The sequence below is a fragment of the Chelonoidis abingdonii genome, chromosome 1, assembly GCF_003597395.2.
Source record: "Chelonoidis abingdonii isolate Lonesome George chromosome 1, CheloAbing_2.0, whole genome shotgun sequence".
In the NCBI taxonomy this organism is placed as follows: Eukaryota; Metazoa; Chordata; order Testudines; family Testudinidae; genus Chelonoidis; species Chelonoidis abingdonii.
In genome coordinates this window covers 136421419-136439569 of record NC_133769.1, presented here as the reverse complement: position 1 = coordinate 136439569, position 18151 = coordinate 136421419, and the positions used below count along the sequence as shown (strand labels likewise).

The 18151-nt window shown below is 39.9% G+C and overlaps 1 protein-coding gene across 6 annotated transcripts in view; it reads right to left on the bottom strand.

Moving 5' to 3' along the window:
* Nucleotides 1-900: 900 nt before the first annotated feature.
* CREBL2 (cAMP responsive element binding protein like 2) overlaps nucleotides 901-18151 on the bottom strand; it is a 33130-nt gene continuing 15879 nt past the window's right edge. The window contains exons 2-5 of one of the 6 annotated variants that reach the window (XM_075070589.1): nucleotides 12499-12696; nucleotides 11126-11273; nucleotides 9058-9140; nucleotides 901-2235 (exon numbers count right to left, since the gene is read on the bottom strand). In XM_075070589.1, coding sequence (XP_074926690.1) covers nucleotides 9094-9140; nucleotides 11126-11273; nucleotides 12499-12696 — 393 coding nt within the window. In that variant the 3' untranslated portion in view covers nucleotides 901-2235; nucleotides 9058-9093. Of the gene's footprint in view, nucleotides 2236-3037; nucleotides 3151-4085; nucleotides 4386-4792; nucleotides 4831-9057; nucleotides 9141-9376; nucleotides 9406-11125; nucleotides 11274-12498; nucleotides 12697-18151 lie in introns of those variants that run through there. The other 5 variants (XM_032803005.2, XM_075070583.1, XM_075070602.1 and 2 more) reach the window with 5 other exon arrangements.

Genomic DNA, 18151 nt, shown 5'->3' with positions numbered 1-18151 from the left:
TGAGGACTGCGCAGGGGTTGAGCCTGCACTCAGGGGGCAGTGGTAAGTGGAGCGAATCGGCCTCAACCCGCTCCACATTGCCAGCTCCCAGCTGCGCCGCCAGTGAGTGCTGGGGGGGCGGTTCCCTCCCAACCCCCCAAGCTCCAAGGCTGGGAACCAGCGAAGCAGAGCAGAGCGGGCTGGGGCCAGGTCACTCCACTTCCCGCCACCCCATGAGTGTGGGGTCGGGCCCGCCTGCAATCAGCAGACGGCAGGAAGTGGAGCGACCCGGCCCCAACCCACACCACTGGCTCATGCTGGTGGGTGGTCTTCCCCCCCCACCACAGAGGCCTGAGGCCAGCCCCTCCTCCCTCCATGGAGGCCTGGGGCCACACATACACCCGTGGCAGGGGCTGCATAGGGCACCAAAATGGCTAGGGACGGCCCTGGGGGCAGGGATAAGGCACAGGGGAATTTCCAAGTACTGCCCAACAAACAAACAAAAACTGAAAACCAATCCGGCAGCCTAGACATAGACAGAAGGATCTGTATGTGGAGAAAAGGGTCAGAGAGAAGCACTCTCACAACAGCAGGTATTAGGAATATTCCATAGCTTTGCCCATCAAACTAGATGGCAAAAGGACACCAATGGTAAACCACTGCTGTGGCCAGCACCACGTATTTTTAAATCAAATTATTTGCCCGCTTCCAGGGAAGAAGGATTGAATGGAGAAACCATCATCCAACATGCTGGTTCACTGAAACATACGTTTTGCAATCCACTTATAGCCTCTGATCCCAGAATGGAATCTTACTTTATCACCAGAACGCCACTTAGCTCCACAGTTGCTAACGGTTGGTCAACATTTTCCACCCTCATTTTGTTAGATTCCCCCACCCAAAGACAACATGGCATATACATACACTTGGAAGGATTTGATTTTTATTGGTCAATGTCTGTAAATGTCAATTTTACCATACACAAACATATGAAAAAAATATTTCCATTGATAACTGAAATTTACAGATAAGCAAAGTTCTCAAGTAGCATTTTCTTATCAGGGTTTGATTTAAGGACTTTTTTTTTGTATATTTCAACATATGATGTTGACAATTTGTTTTAATGGCTATGAAGCTTTAACTTTTCGAATCTCTATGTCTACTCTTGATTATTGTCTCCCTTTGCACCATTTTCTGACCCACCCCCATAATTTCCTGCAATTGTCAATATTTAAATCTACAGAAATCAAAAAAATGCTTAAAATCCATAATTTTGTGCACCTGTAAAAATATCACTAAAGTAGGGAAAAAACACTTACAAATAAACATCAATTATATTAAAAAAAATAATCAAATTCTGCCAAGCCTATGTATGCAAAAACTATGGCTTGAAGCCATCATTAACACTGTAATTAATTAAAGCTAGTGTTGAGTTAAAGGGGAACATAAGACCAAGTAGGTACACTGCTTCACTGTACCTAGGAAAAGCTTTCATTGACTAGAGATCAGGCCCACTGTAAGTTCAGTGACTTCAAAAGTAATTGAAAACCAGTGTTTCTTTTTTAAAAAATGAGGTGTTGCTGCAATTCATTAGTAAAGAAATAAGGCCCTTAATATTTTCTAGTCACAACTGAAAGGAGACAAGACAGAGAACAGCAATGCAAGTATCAGTATCACTAATACATATTAACAACTTCTGGGAGAATGGTTAAAGGGAGATGTTACAATGTATGCCACATATGCATAGGACAAACACAAATTCAACTTGATCTTGGTCTGCTGATGCAATATCAGGAGCATGAGGCCTGCAGATTAAAAGCACCCTCCCCACCCCCAAGTAACCACCATAAAAAGTAATAAACAAATTAAATTATACAAAAAGCCAAAACTAAGAGAACATTACATAGTATTAACATGAGGGAAATTTAGTGTTAAGGCTGAAATTGTGTCTTCCCCCTCCCTACAGAAGGGGTATCGATATCAGATGATCTTACATGTCACTTATGCTACAATACTTAAGCATGCGTTGGTTAAAGTCAAATTTCAGCCTTACCTCTGAATTTCTATACATTTGTGGGCTAGTGTCAACCTCTTTATGGTGATATTAACACTGATTTTTGAGGTGTAACAATTGAAAAGATCACACAGAACAGACAGCAAACAGAACTCTGAAGCAAAATTTTCTCCATTCTTTCACGAGATGCCAAACAGGATTGGATTCACCGCTGACTTCCATATCAGCTGAACAATTTCACCCTGAAAAAGAAAATCAATCATAATAACAAGGACTGTTCTACACATAGTCACGGTTTCAGCTGTCAAGAAAACGAAAACCCTTTTGAAATCTAATACATTTTAATAACTACGCATAGGTTATAAAATTCTTTTGAAAAGCACTTCATGAAATCCAGATTCATCGGTGAACACTTATTATCCAATTATGAAAGCAAACCATGACTGATGGGTCTTAAAAAATATATAATTAGTCAAAACATTCTCTGTGAAGTGGCAGATATACAAAATCCATCCCCTCACATTTTTCATGATTGTATACATCAAATAAACACCTGGGATGAAAAAGGGAAAGATTTACAGTGGATTTTTTTCTTACAATTATCTCAGAACTTCTTGGACCTGATTCAACACTGCTTTACTCCAACGGAACACCTGCATAATTCCATTAGAATCATCTGAGTTCATTAGTATAATACTGGTGGAATGTAATAGAGAATCAGGTCCTTCCTGTCTACTTCATGCACATACAAAACACGGCAGAACAGCGTGCACAGAAATTAAGTGCTAGGGTTCACCTAACAAGGTTTTGGGAAATCTCTGGATAATTTCTATCCCCATACCCACACTCCCCCCAACGGGCCTAAAGTCCTAACTGACTTATACATTTATTTTGTGATAGGTGGAGATCTGAGATGCTCTCCCCTTCTCCTTCGGTCTCTCTAGGAGATAGCCAGCAGCCTGCATGGCTATAGCTAAAATGGTAGAAAGGGAAGGGGGACAGGGAGGGAGGGTCAAACACCTCTTTCACTGACAGGAATTATGGAGGAAAGTCACTTTATTATCTAGTGTACCGGATGGCATCCCGATTTGAAGGACCAGATTTGTTCTTTACTGGGAGCTGCCTTGTGTACAGACAAGATCCACAGGCAAAGGGTACTGTGTGTGTGCAATAATAAGATTAGTTTTAAAACATCAGTTTCCAAGTGGAGCTGATGAATTTAATGAGCCCCAAAACGAAGAGCTCATGAAGATTAACAGAGTTTAAGGTGAGAGAAACATTTATAATCTAGTTTGACTTCCTGCATAACACAGACCATAGAATTTCATACAGTGATTCCTGAATCAAGTTCAATGACTTGTTATTGAACTAGAGCATCTGAGGCAAACCAGGAGGATACCAAATAGACTGCTGTTTGGACCATCTTTACTAACTGTCTAGCTATGCTAGCATACAGCTGTCTGATACAGACAGCAGCACCTGTGTGCTGACGCTTTTTTGATTTGCAGCATAGACAACTCGATTACAGATCATGGTCATGACATAGGCTATAACATATTTCCTTTACCTAACTCTATAATCATTTTATCCCACCCAAAACAACGGTATGAGAACACAAATACATCTTAGACAGGTTCCTAGAAGACCAATGGCTGGCTAATCCAGAAAGCCACACCCATTAATGAGGTGAAGGGCAGCAAATGCAAAAGCCGTTGCTCACCATGATGGGAAATTTAAGGTGCGGGTGTGTCAGGGTTTACACACACACACACACACACACACACACACACACACCCTGAACTCTGGGGTGCAGATGTGGGGACCCTCATGAAAGACCCCCTAAACTTGTATGCTACCAGTTTAGGTTAAAACTTCCCCAAGGAACAAATTCCTTTCCTTGTTCTTGGATGGTACTGCTACAACCACCAAGTGATTTACACAAAAATTCAGGGAAGGGTCACTTAGAATCCCTATCCCCCCAAGCCTCTTCACCCCCTTTCCTGGGGATGCTTGAGAATAATATACCAACTAATTGCCTTAGCACGGTGAGCACAGACAAGACCCTTTGTCTTCAGGACACTGAAATCAAACAGGTTCTTAAAAGAACTTTATTATAAAGAAAAAAGTAAAAGAATCACACCTGCAAAATCAAGATGGAAGGTAACTTTATAGGGTAATAAAAAGATTTAAAACATAGAGGATTCCCCTCTGGACTCAGCTTCACAGTTACAAAAATAGGAATAAAACTGCCTTTGTAGCATAGAAAAACTCACAAGCCCAAAATGAAAGATAACCTAATGCATTTCCTTGCCCTACTTACAATTTCTGTGGTTTTAGATGGATTAGTCCAGGTATATTTTCAGGAGATACTGTACCTGCGTGGCTGCTCCCTCTGTCCAGAGAAGAAACAACAAAAGAGAACAACAAACAAATCCTTCTTTCCTCCCCTCCATTTGAAAGTATCTTCTTTCCTCATTGGATCTTCTGGTCAGGTGCCAACTAAGTTATTTGAACTGCTTAACCTCTTATAGTAAGGTGATTTCAGTACAGCTGCCAAAGAGGGATTTTATGCTACTCTTCCCTCTATATTTATGACAGGGTGGAAATTGCAACTCCTGTTTCCCCCCCATAAAACAAATTTATTGTGCAAGAAACCTTCAAATGAGCTATCATAATGAAATAATTAAAAATAGAGGGAGGGAGAGAAGGAAGTATAATGAAGTATTTAAAAAAAATTAAATTGACTCTGTCAGCCTGGTCAACATGAGAAACTTAAAATACTGGCTACTGCAGCTAACTCAGTCGTCTTCACCTTCATTTTCCTGTTTGTTCATAATCTGGAAAAGAAAAACAAGCTTTCCTACTTTTTCAGATCCCAAACGATTTCTCAATTTAGGATGAATTAGTTCAAAGGAAGAAAATATTCTTTCTACACTGGCAGAAGAAGCTACTGCTGTTAAAAGTGAGATCATCACTTCGACAGTCTCTGAATCCAAGTGTTTAAGTGACTTCCACCAGTTCACTGGTGTGACTCTCTCTAAAACATCAGCAGCAAACGTATTTCTTGAATGGTTCTTATTCCCAAACTGCGTCTCTTTTACTGCCATTATAGGTTTTCCCTTCTAGTGAGAGAATGGTATGGTAGATCTCAAATCAATGAAGGCTACACTCAGAAAGATCTCAAGACTTCTGGAATATGCTGCTCAAACAGTTTCACTTTTGATTCTAATGCCTGTCCCTCCCTTCTCACATTTGTCTCCAGACTTCTTCTTCTTGTCCAGATCTGTTCCGCCCCCAACAATCTTCTGTTCATTGAACTTCCTGAAACTTTGCACTTTTAGAGAGATAAGGGAGTAACTCTGTGTACACAAATTTGCAGAGGGACAAGAGAGTTGAGATCTTTTATTTCTCACTTCTATATATTTATTTATTTTAAAACATTTTTGCTGTTAATGACCACGTTATCTCTGGAGACACAAATCCACAGTTTGAGAACTGCAAAACTAAGCATCTCTGATGGTACCTTCTAGACTGAGCACTGAGTCCCATTACGTAGATAGAAAGATTAATCTAAATAATCTATATAGAAGCCCATGGAACCCCATAAGATTAGGTCCCTAATCCATGAACTATTGGAACCCATTTATAAAACTTTTCTTAAACATTACTTGAATATATTATCTGATACTATAGAATTAGATTTTATAATCCCTTTCCATTATGAGATATCTTTGAGCTATAATGTATCTATCTTTAGATAGGTTTTTTCCTCAAAAAGTATTTTATCAAAAAAATCCAATTTAAAGAAAAAAATCCAATTTAAAGAAAATATTTTTTTTGTTTTTGTTTTTTTAAAGAATCATTGATTTTTATTCACCCTGAGCAGTGTCTATTCAGCTATCCACACAACCTCATGCTGGACAATGAGGATATACAGGGCTGACCAGGCAAACCACCCTCAGCAATTCCTTCTCTATCCGTACATCAAACAAAGACTGTCCAAATCAGAGGAGGAGGGCAGGTAGTGGAAGAACTACAATTACTGTACAGGTTGAGTTGCCTCTTCTTCAAGTAATGTCTCTGTGGATGCTTCACTTCAGGTGACTCCCAAGTAGTATCCCCAGAGGGAGGAGGAAGTGAGCTTCAGAATGGAGTCCACAACTGAAGACAGTACCGCACTACAAGCGCCACATCCAATCTGGCAGCATGTATCAAGGCATAATACTTAGAAAAAGCATGCACTGAGGCCCATGTTGCAGCTCTACATATCTCAGACACTAGAATGATTTTGAATAAAGCTATGGATATTGCTTCTGATCTCGCAGAGTGCGCTATTATCCCCAGGGTGGACGGACCACCTGCTGTGTCACAGCAAGTTACAATACACCCAGAGATCCATCTTGAAAGTCTCGGTGGAGAATGAGAATCCCTTGGACCTATGGCAATGGAGACAAACAGTCTAGGTGTTTTTCAAAACTGCTAGCTCCTACTTAGATAGAAGGCTAATGCCCATCTAACCTCTAAGGTATGAAAGCAGGTCTCCAGCTGAGACTTACATGGTTTTGGGAAAAACACCAGCTGATGAATGGACTGGGTAAGATGAAAACCCAATAGCACTTTAGGTAAGACCTTGAAAGATACCATAAATGGGGACGGAGGGCCATGAAGGCCGCAATTTCCCCAACCCTACAGGCCAACACGGTAGCTACTAGAAAAGACCTTCTTCATAGATAAATGAAGTAAGGAGTAGGTTGCCATAGGTTCAATGGAGGTCTTATGAGATATTTGAGTACCAGGCTGAGAAACCAAGTTGGAGTGGGATCCTTAATCTGGAGGTAGAAGCTCCTCAAAATCTTGAGGGCATAAGGTGGGCAAATATAGAAAGTCTTTCTAGTGAAGAATGAAATGCTGATATTGAGACCAGGTGAAGCTTAATCCAGCTAACTGATAACCCTAATTTCTTTAGGTCCAGCAGGTAATCCAGTTTGGCTGTGAACAAGGTGGATGTAGGCACAAGTCAGCGACGGTGACACCACTGGTTGGATCTTTTCCATTTCTGAAAATAAGTTATTCAAGTTGACTCCATTCTGCTGTTTAGTAATATTTATGGTATCTCTGTTGAGCAGGTGGACTCCAATCCTATAAACCATGGGAGAAACCATGATCAGAGATGGAGGGCTCCTAGGTTGAGTTGAAGCGCATGACTTGCATCCTGGGAGAGGAGATGAGGAGTGGTTGGAAGCTTGAACACCAGATGGACACACAGGTGAAGCAGGTAAGGATACCAAGCTTGTCTCATCCATGTCAGTACTACAAAAATAAGGCTAGTCTTGTTGTCTGATCTTGCTCACCACTTTTAATATTAGCAGTATTGGAGCGAATGCGTGGAAGTCCAACTCCCATTCATAGTCTTGGGAGAAGCTCCTCTGAGCACATGGGCTGTGACATTCTGGACTCCAGTAGAGTAAATGGCTGAGATCTGAATCTGATGGACTATATACCAGTTCCATAAATTTACAGCATCAGCGATCAGCATCAGCACACATGGTGGGGGATCTTGCTCCTCCCTGTTTGCCGATATAAAATATACAAGCCACATTGTCTGTCATGATCCTCATTGATTTGCCCCGATGAGGGGTAGGAACTGAAGGCAGGCATCCCTGACTGCCCAGAATTCCAACAGGTTGATATGGAGACTGGTTTCTCAGGCCATTCAGGTATGCTCTCCAACCCAATAGTGATGCATCCATTCACAATTATTGTTGGGCCAGGACAATGAAAGGGATGTCTGCACAGACACCGAGTTGATTTTTGTGCCAATCTAAGGAGTTCTTCAACTGGCGGGGAACCGTGACCTGTTTGTCCAGGCTGTGTCAGGCTGATGAATAGGTCCTTCTAAGATATCCCTGGAAGCAGCAGAGATGTAGTCTTGCATGCTCAGTCACAAAGGTGCAATCAGCCATATGATCTAAGAGCTGCAAACAGTTCCTTATTGTACAGGGGCTTTCTTGAACTGTCCCGACCAACCAGATCAGACACAGTTATGAATCTGTCTGTGGGAAGGTAAGCCCTGGCTGCCGACTAATCCAAGTACACACCTATGAACTGTATTCTCTGTACAGGTGCTAATATGGATTTATTTTTTTTTAATATTTAGCTGAAGACTCAATTCCTGGAAGAGAGAAAGGGCCATCAGGATACCAGTCTGTACTGCTTCATAAGGTCAGCCCTGAGTAGCCAATTGTTCAAATATAGGAAGACTAAAATAGTTTCCCACCAAAGGTAAGCAGCTAGAATCTTTGAGAACAGGGATGTACTCAGTATTGAAAATTATCCTGACCTATGGTAAAATGCAGGTATTTCCTGTGGGGAGGGTGGTGTATCACTATATGGAAATAGGTAACCTGTAAGTCGAGGGCCAAAAAACAATCTCCAGCCCCTAGATAAGGAATTATAGCTGCCAGAGGCACTATCCTGAACTTCTGAGACTTTACGAATTTGTTCAGTAGTCTTAGATCCAAGATCCATCTCCACCCTATGTCCTCCTATGGCACGAGGAAATACTTTGAGTAAAACCCTTTCCCCATGAGAGGAGATGGACGGGCTTTACTGCTCCTAAATGAAGACGATAGTGCACTTCTTGTCTCAGTATAGTCTTGTGAGAGGGGTGCCTGAAACTGGTTGAAACTATAATAAAGATTGTCAGACATATAGATGAACATAATTTGTTGAGGAAGAGTCAACATGGTTTTAGTAAAGGGAAATTATGCCTCACCAATCTACTAGAATTCTTTGAGGGGGTCAACAAGCATGCGGACCAAGGGGATCCAGTGGATATAGTGTACTTAGATTTTCAGAAAGCCTTTGACAAGGTCCCAGAATATAGAAGCACAGGGCAAGTGAGTGGGATATAAAGGAAGCAGTACATGGCAAGTGGGATTGGGAGGCAGTTGCCCCACTGTTGGGGGTAGGAGTGTAGACATGTTTCAGTTATGGAAAGGGAGAGAAAGAAAACTGCAGCAAAGGGGGGGGGTGCAGGTTCTGAATGAAAGAAAAATACTTGCCAATTTTTAAAAAGGGCTCCAGGGGTGATCCAGCAATTACAGGCCTTTAAGCCTGACTTCAGTACCGGGCAAACTGGTTGAAACTATAATAAAGAACAACATTGTCAGACATATAGATGAACATAATTTGATGAGGAAGAGTCAACATGGTTTTAGTAAAGGGAAATCGTGCCTCACCAATCTACTAGAATTCTTTGAGCAGATCAACAAGCCTGTGAACCAAGGAGATCCAGTGGATATAGTGCACTTAGATTTTCAGAAAGCCTTTGTCAAGGTCCCTCACCAAAGGCAATAACGCAAAGTAAGTTGCCACTGGATAAGAGGGAAGATGCTCTCATGGATTGGTAACTGGTTAAAAGATAGGAAACAACGGATAGGTATAAATGGTCAGTTTTCAGAATGGAGAGAGGTAAATAGTGGTGTCCCCCAGGGTCTGTTCTGGGAACCGTCCTATTCAACATATTCAAATAGACTCGGAAAAAGGGGTAACACAGTGAAGTGGCAAAATTTGCAGATGATACAAAAAAGATAGTAAGACCAGGCAGACTATGAAAACTACAAAAAGGATCTCTCAAAACTGGGCCAACAAAAGGCAGATGCTGATAAATGCAAGTAATGCACATTGGAAATATAATCCGAACTACACATATAAAATGACGGAGTCTAAATTAGCTGTTACCACTCAAGAAAGAAATCTTGGAGTCATTGGGGATAGTTCTCTGAAAACATCCACTCAATATGCAGGGCAGTAAAAACAGCGAACAGAATGCTGGAATAATTAAGAAAGGGATAGATAATAGGACAGAAAATATCATGTTGCCTCAAGGAACACCCACATCTTGAATACTGTGTGCAGATGTGGTCCGCCCATCTCAAAAAAGTTATTGGAATTGGAAAAGTTTACAAAAGGCAACAAAAATGATTAGGGGTACGGAGCAGCTCCTTATGAGGAGAGATTAATAAGACTGGAACTTTTCACCTTGGAAGAGACGGCTAAGGGGAGATATGATTGAGGTCTATAAAATCATGACTGGTGTAGAGAAAGTAGATAAGGAAGTGTTGTTTACTAATTCTCATAACACAATGAACTAGGGGTCACCAAATTAAATTAATAAGCAGCAGGTTTAAAATAAAGGAAATATTTCTTCACACAATGCACTGTCAGCCTGTGGAACTCCTTGCAAGGGATGTTGTGAAGGCCAAGACTATAACAGGGTTTAAAAAAGAACTAGATAAATTAATGGAGGATAGGTCCATCAATGGCTATTAGCCAGGATGGGCAGGAATGGTGTCCCTAGCCTCTGTTTGCCAGAAGCTGGGAATGAGAGACAGGGGATGGATCACTTGAAGATTATCTGTTCTGTTAATTCCCTCTGGGGCACCTGCCATTCGCCACTGTCAGAAGACAGGATACTGGGCTACATGAACCTTTGGTCTGACGCAGTAGAGCTATTTTTATGTTCTTATGTCTTGATAACCTCAGTACACAAAAAGTGTGTGCACATGCATGCACATGCATAGTATTATGGGGGCTGCTGATAATGGCCCTTTTACTTAGACAGCCTAAAATGATTCATTAGAAAGAATTCTCACTATCTTTTCTTTGGGAAGTTCTCACAACTCCACTGTTTGCAGCAGGCCTTTGATATTCAGCAGGGAAAAGCCTTCACACTTATAAAGTACCTTTTCTTTGGCCCATGAAATTCCATTGAACTTTTGCTAAGATATAAATTGTTAAAAGTTGCAGTTTCCCTTCTCTTGCTTGCATTCTACAGAACAGGTCAAACGTTCAATATTTCATCATAAGGAAAACATCTTCTGCTCTGAAACATGTGTCAATTTCTCTTGAAAATTATCACCCAGCTTTGCAGCTACTGCAAGAGCACGTGTTGTACTTGTTTATGTAAATATCACAAAGTCTTTATACATCCCACTAAACCCTTTGTCTCAATGCTACAATTGATCATTTGTGTATGAGAACACTCCTTAGGCATCTGCCTACCACCACGGCACTCCTACATGAAGAAAGACTCAGTTCCTATTTTGTTATCGCAGGCATGATACTCACAGGGATTGTTACTGTGTGTTTCTGTCTTCCCAGCCTTGGCATGTTTGGTTGAGTTCTGATGTGATTTGCTTTGCTCCTCTCCAGTTAGCAAGGCTTTTATTTCAGAGGGGATTTTCCCTTGGTCCATTGCCATGCACCACTGCTTGTACTGAAATACGCAAACACATTAAGCATTAGCAAACTGCTAAGATCACATTAGCAGACAAAACAGAGCTATAATCTTTACCTTCTGGTATCTTCATTTAAGGTCTGAATTTACTAGGCTGGAGCCTTTTACATGATTGCTGATGAGTCAAGCATGTGTTCGTGATTGCATACCTGGCCTGAGTAAATCTTGCTTCAGTTAATAAAACTACTACTGGTGGCAGTGCTACATACAACAATACAGTAATTATTTAACTGCAAGGAACACTGTGTGCATTTACTGGCATGTCAATAGGCAGAATACTCTTCCAGTTCACCACCTTCTAAAACAATGATTTCACATCAATCTAATGCTGGCAGATACTCAGGAGTTCTTTTCCGGTACTTTGCAAGCCAGAATTATGGGAAGCTTCCCTTCCTTTCAGCCACATCATAACTGATTAAAACTTCCTCATTAATGGGCTATAACACATACAAACTTTTTTGGTTTTGAGGGACAGAGGGGTGGGAAAATAGACGTTACCAACCTAACCTCTACTGGTTAAACTATAAATAAAAGCTACCAATCAAAGAAGAGAAAGTAAAGGATTGTTTGACTATCAACTGATTCTTAAACAAAGTTGATTATTTCGGGTAGCTCAGAACACAGCCTAACAAAGATTAAATTTCCAACCAAAACCTCAATTTTTCAAGCTCACTTTTGCCCACCAACTTACTGTGCCTGCGAAACTGTACATACACTCATTTTGTGCACACAATGAGAACTGGACAGCTGAGCAACCAACTGCAATCTACACATACAAATACTATTCTGAGCATGGAGACTCAGCCACATGCACAAAAGCAAAGGCTGGCTGAACATGTCTATAAACTACAGATGACTCTACATATCAATATTTCAGTACACCCCTTCTCAGCCTTTGAAATCAGACACTTTCCCAGATAAGAAATAAGACTTTAAGATGACATACTCATGCACAGCAGTCACCTTGCTTACCTATATCTAGTACAAATATGACTAATCTTGTAAACCTCTTCTTATACCAGGATCATATTCAACATGCAAACCAAGCAAGCACTTAACATATTTGTTCTTGTGATTTTGACATCATATGACCTAATCATGCTCTCATTTAAGTCAACAGCAAAACTCTCAATGACTTCATAAGATCCTCATAAGAGCAGGATCTAGCCCAAACCCAGGTTTAGGTTAGAAGAAAATTCCTTACCATTTCCAGCTCTTCTCTAAGTGCACAGATTGCTCTCTCTCTGCTTGATACCAGCTCTTCCAGATACTGGTATCTCAGCTTCTTTCTCGCTCTGCATTCTCTCGCACTCTGACGACTTCTCTCAAGTTTTGCCTTCAAATCTATTTTGGCTGGTTTACGACCTCGTTTGCCTGGTTTCTTTACTTTGCCTCCGACCACCTATAAGGTGAGAGTAAATTAAACTTCCATTCAGCTGGGGCAGGGGGGAATAAGCATGAACCTCCTCCTGTTGTGGGGAGGGGAGCCTACTACAGGGAAATTTATCGTGAAGGAATAAAAATGATATATAAAATCAAAGCAGCAATATTCCATCAAATTATATGATGCCTCAAGCATAAAACTTAGCTATTTTAGTTGATACTGGATAACAGAGGAAGAAGAGTTTACTTTTTATTTTGGGGGGCTGATGAAAGAAGTTATAAAACAGCAGCAGCAGCAAGGACTTCTTAATGTGAAGTCACTGCTCAGGCAGCTGTACTGTGAGCTACCCCTATATGACCTGGAGAACCATTTTGCAGAAGCACAAAAAGATCAGTCAGCTCATCAGCCAAGTCTGAGAGCCTGTGTGAGCATCAACTGCCATTACAAACCATTACATGCAGTGAGGAATCCTGTCCACTAGGAATGTCACAGAACCCCAAAGGCAGTATGGAGTTTAGCATCTTAAATTGGCGTTTATGATTATATAATAATTCTAACATTATTTTGTTTAATAAAATTACAAGATTGATTTCCAAATTCACAAAAGAGAAAATTCACAAATTAAAAGTACTAGACAGAAAAAAAAAAATCATATACAAATCATGGCTGCAGCCAAGCTTTCTAGGATCTCATGTAGACATAAGTCAAAAAAAAAATAAAAAAATATAAATATAAAAAAAATCTATTCATCAATGAGACAGAAGCACTTCTTGTTTCAAAATACACTTTACAAAAGGAATCTAAATCTATATACAGAGACTTGTGCATCTTAAGATCAGCACTGCAAAGTCAGATTCACCCCTAAAATTTTTTTTTGTTTTTTCGATAAATGACAAAAGTATTGTCTACATGGAGATAGGCAGGTACAGTAGATTGTCTGTTTTGGTAAATTTTCATGATTTTGCAAGGCTGATCTTAAATGCTTTATTGATACACAGAACAGCAATACAGTAAAAGTTAATAAATTAAGAAATATTTCATGTTACAGTTTCTCTATAATCTTGACTCCTCTCTCCCCCCTTAGGCTTTTACCAGTCCATCTAACTGTATGTTTTATTCTATAGATCTTCATTAAAAAGACAATAGTGGTAATGACTGTCAGTTACCTAAGGCAACACATAAGGCTTGCACCTCAAAATCTAAAATACATTCTAAACCAAAAAGCCCTCTAACCATTGCCTCACTATAACGTTACATACAGCAACTTGAAATAATTGTATAGAGCTACAGCATATTCTTAATTTTACAACTGTATACTGTAGCATCTTCCATCTCAAAGTATATACACTTACGCTCTTTGGAGCAGGCACGGTCTTTTTGTTATGTGTTTCCACAATATCTATCATGGCGAGTTGGGGTTTCTAAATGTTATGGCAATAAAAAATTAATAAAAAATAGTAATCATGCAGTACCACCAAAGTGCAGCCACCACAGTGATACAGGTTATGGTACACGACAGTGAGAAGTAGTAAATGTTGGCCATGGATACCAGAACAAAGCTCTATTTCTTTCAAAGAGTACCACAGAATTGTTGATGTCCTTGCAAATCAGGCAGAACCCCTCAGATGTTAAAGTTTCATACCTGAAAGCACACACACATGCACGCCCACAGCAAATTATGTGACATTCTATTTATGTGCCACAGAAGAATGAAGGGCCAAGTTGACTCTGATGGGATTTGAAATCATGGTTCCAGGGAGTCTATTCTAACCCTAGTCCATTCCACCTGCATCCTATTAATTCTGAGTCATTTCCAAAGGAATCTATGACAGATTTTAGTTAACTGGTAATTTAGTTACATTTCCATTCTCAATGTCCTTCCTTTCTATTCCACTCTCTCTCCTGTCCCAGCACTGCCACCTCCAGAGGAACTGAATGCGTACTCCATGTAAAGTACCCAGCTACCATTACTGAATTAGGAGAATCTACTTTAAAATGTACATTTAAAAAAAACGCAGTGTGCAGAAAGGAATAATTTTTCTACCATTTACTCACTTCCCCTCCCAACATATTTTGCTTCTAATGCAGAGGCAGCACCTAGATTTCTTTCAAACCCGATATTGGTGCTATTACGTGGAGTTGCCCTGCAAATGTTTTGCTAGGCAGATAGCCCACGCTATCAACCAAAAAGAAACTCTCACTGTAGGGTGATTAGAATCCTTCAGTTTGATGAGCAGAGCACTGGGGCTTTCCTCTACACCCAATACCTTCATGGATCACTGGTTTGATTTTCCCAGATTTCAAAAACCTGTGATGAATACACCAGTTAGTACTGCAACTTTAGCTTGCGATTCAGACGTAGCAACTTACGCATGCACTGTATTTTTCTTACAGGCAAGTGTTCAAATGTTACAGCACGTTTTTACTGCACAACGCAAGCATTGTAGAACAAGTGATATCTGTGATTATCAAAGCAAGTTTGTTTTGTAGCATCATACAGTAAAAACAATTTATCACTAAGTGAACTCAGGTTCTATAATGAAAAGTGGATTAGACAATAGAACTCATTCTTTATGTAGTGAAATGGTTCAGTGATCACTTGGCAGCCTAATCCTATCCCCTCATATATTGCCTTTTCTAATTTATTCAGAAGTGGCTGCCTGCCCTGAGCAAACAGGGGAACACAGCGTACTTCATGAACTTCTATTGATTTTGAAACAAATATAATGAAGTCATAAGATCAGAAGAAAATTCAAACCCTTTGTCAAGTTTCAGCTGCAGAGAGTGTTATTTTAATTGTAAATTCCCTGCACCTGTCCTATGACAGAAGACTCCAAAGCACATTATTTAAGATTTCCTATTTTAAATTCAAATAAAAAAATACCAGTGGAACAAAATTCATTCTCACAATCCTACATAATCTCACTAGGCTATACATGTGGTAAATTTGGCCCAAGGCTTATGAAGTTTTGTAAGCACCTTGTCAGACACATTTGTAATAACTGGCTCGTTTCCATGCAAACTAAATGTTTTGCTTTACTGCAGTAACTAAGGCTTGGTTGTGTATTCCAATATGGGTTACTTGTATAATGATTTATACATTTAAAGTGCTACAGGAGTTATATATTATATTATATAAATAAATAAAAAGGGCCCCAGGCACTCAGAGTACATTATCTTTTTTATCCATCATCCGAAACACGATCAGGGGATTGGTACATTAATCTTCCCAAAGGAGGTTCCACAGTTTCTGGATATTACATTATCCCAGAGATCACATCTTAATGATCTAAGCATCAGGTCTGAAACACTTCAGACTCTATGGAACCATGCATTTAGATCACTGCAAAGTTGAGAGAGAGAGAGAGAGTGTGTCTCTCTCGCTCTTAAATCCAAGGTCCTGTCTGCTCTGAGTGAACATTAAGGAGCCCCTGATTCTTTCCATAAGAACAGAGATAAGAAGGTGCCACCTTCTGCATTAGAAGCAAAATATATTGGGAGGGGAACTGAGGAGTAAATGGTAGAAAAATTATTCCTTTCTGCACACAGTGTAAGAAGGCGGCACGCAAGTTGATTTTCAGTGGCACTCACACTGTCCGGGTCCTGGCCACTGGTCGGGGGGGGGGCTCTGCAGTTTAATTTAATTTTAAATGAAGCTTCTTAAACATTTTAAAAACCTTATTTACTTTACATACAACAATAGTTTAGTTATATATTATAGACTTATAGAAAGACCTTCTAAAAAAGTTAAAATGTATTAGTGGCACGTGAAACCTTAAATTAGAGTGAAAAAATGAAGACTTTGCACACCACTTCTGAAAGGTTGCCGACCCCTCCTGTACATTTACAGTTTATGAAGCAGTTAGCTTATACTTTCACCTTGACGGACCTCTACCCATGCTACACAACACTTCTTATATTTCGGTACAATATTTGCCTTCCCTTCCAAGTTCTCTGATTACTTGAGCCGCCCTATACACAGGGCTCTATCCACAGATGGGAGGGCAGCAGGCTACATCTTTAAGGTCACTACTCCTCAATGAGTTAACCACCATGACTGTGGTAATTTAAATGTGAAGCATCCTCTCATCTGATTTGAGACTGATATCAACAATTCCACAATATTCTAATCTCCACACAGCCCAGGAAGAGTCTCAAGGTTTAAACCACAGGTTCTCACATGATTCTGCTCCACTTTGCACATAACCAGGTGATTTAATACAGTCCAGCTACCACAACAGGTATTTTTCTTGGGAACGTGGGCCTTTTGTTCTTTACTGTAAATTTGAGCAACATGGCTAGAAAAAAAAATCTTGGTTAAATCCTTCATATTACTGTCTCTTCCTTGACTTCCAGTCATGTTTGCTTAGTTGGTTGCTATGTTGATATGACAGCAGAGAAAGACATAAGGCAGTACTGCAAACTGAATCCAGGCATGGATGAGAGAAAAAAATAATTCCTAAACTCCCTTTCTATTTGCACTGGAATTATTATCATTTAGCAACTGTCTTTTTAAACAGTGATATGTGATCAAGAGCCAAAAGAGAAATATCTATTTGTCATATGCAGTGTTGTTGTAGCCGTGTTGGTCACAGGATAATAGAGACACACAAGGTGTGGTGAGGTAATATCTTTTATTAGATTAACTTCTGTTGGTTACAGACAAGCTTCCAAGATTGGATAGAGCTGGAGAAGAGCTCTGTGTAACTCTCTCACCAATAGAAGTTGGCCCAATAAAAAGATATTACCTCATCCACCTTATCTGTGTGTCAGAAATCCAAAAGAGTTTTTGTTTTAATTAATTTTTTTTGCAGATTTCAGAAACCAAGGGAAAATGTCTTCTCCCCTTTCTAACACCATACCGAGATCTTCATATCACTCTTGATCATGCAAGGTATCTGAGTTCAGGCCATAGCTACTTGGGGAAAGAAGGAAGGAAACAAACCTCAACTCTATTGTCCCTCTGCCAATTTGTGTACACAGAGTCCATCCCTTACCTCTCTTTAAAAGTGCAAAGTTTCAAGAAGTTCAATGAATAGAAGATTGTTAGGCGTGGAACAGATCTGGACAAGGAGAAGTCTGGAGATAAATGTGAGAAGCCAGGGACATATGCTTGTTTTGTTAAAATATTATATGTTTGCTCTTGAAAAAAAAATCCAGAATACTTAACATTGTTCTTTTAGTTAAATACAACAATTTAAATGTCTGTCTGGTGATGTTCTCCTCCTAATACAGCATGGCAAGAAAATCCTCCAAATATTAACGATTAGCCTGTTGAATTGGAGATAGTTCACCTCCCAATGAAGCAGATATTTATGAAGTCAATTGCCTTTGGTAAATGAAATAACCAAACAATCATTCATTTTCTGATACAGTTGTAAAACTAATCTGAAAAGTTTTCAAAATAAATCACATAAATATTTATGAAGTCAATTACCTTTGGTGAGGAATTCATGCCCCCTGCAGATTTCTT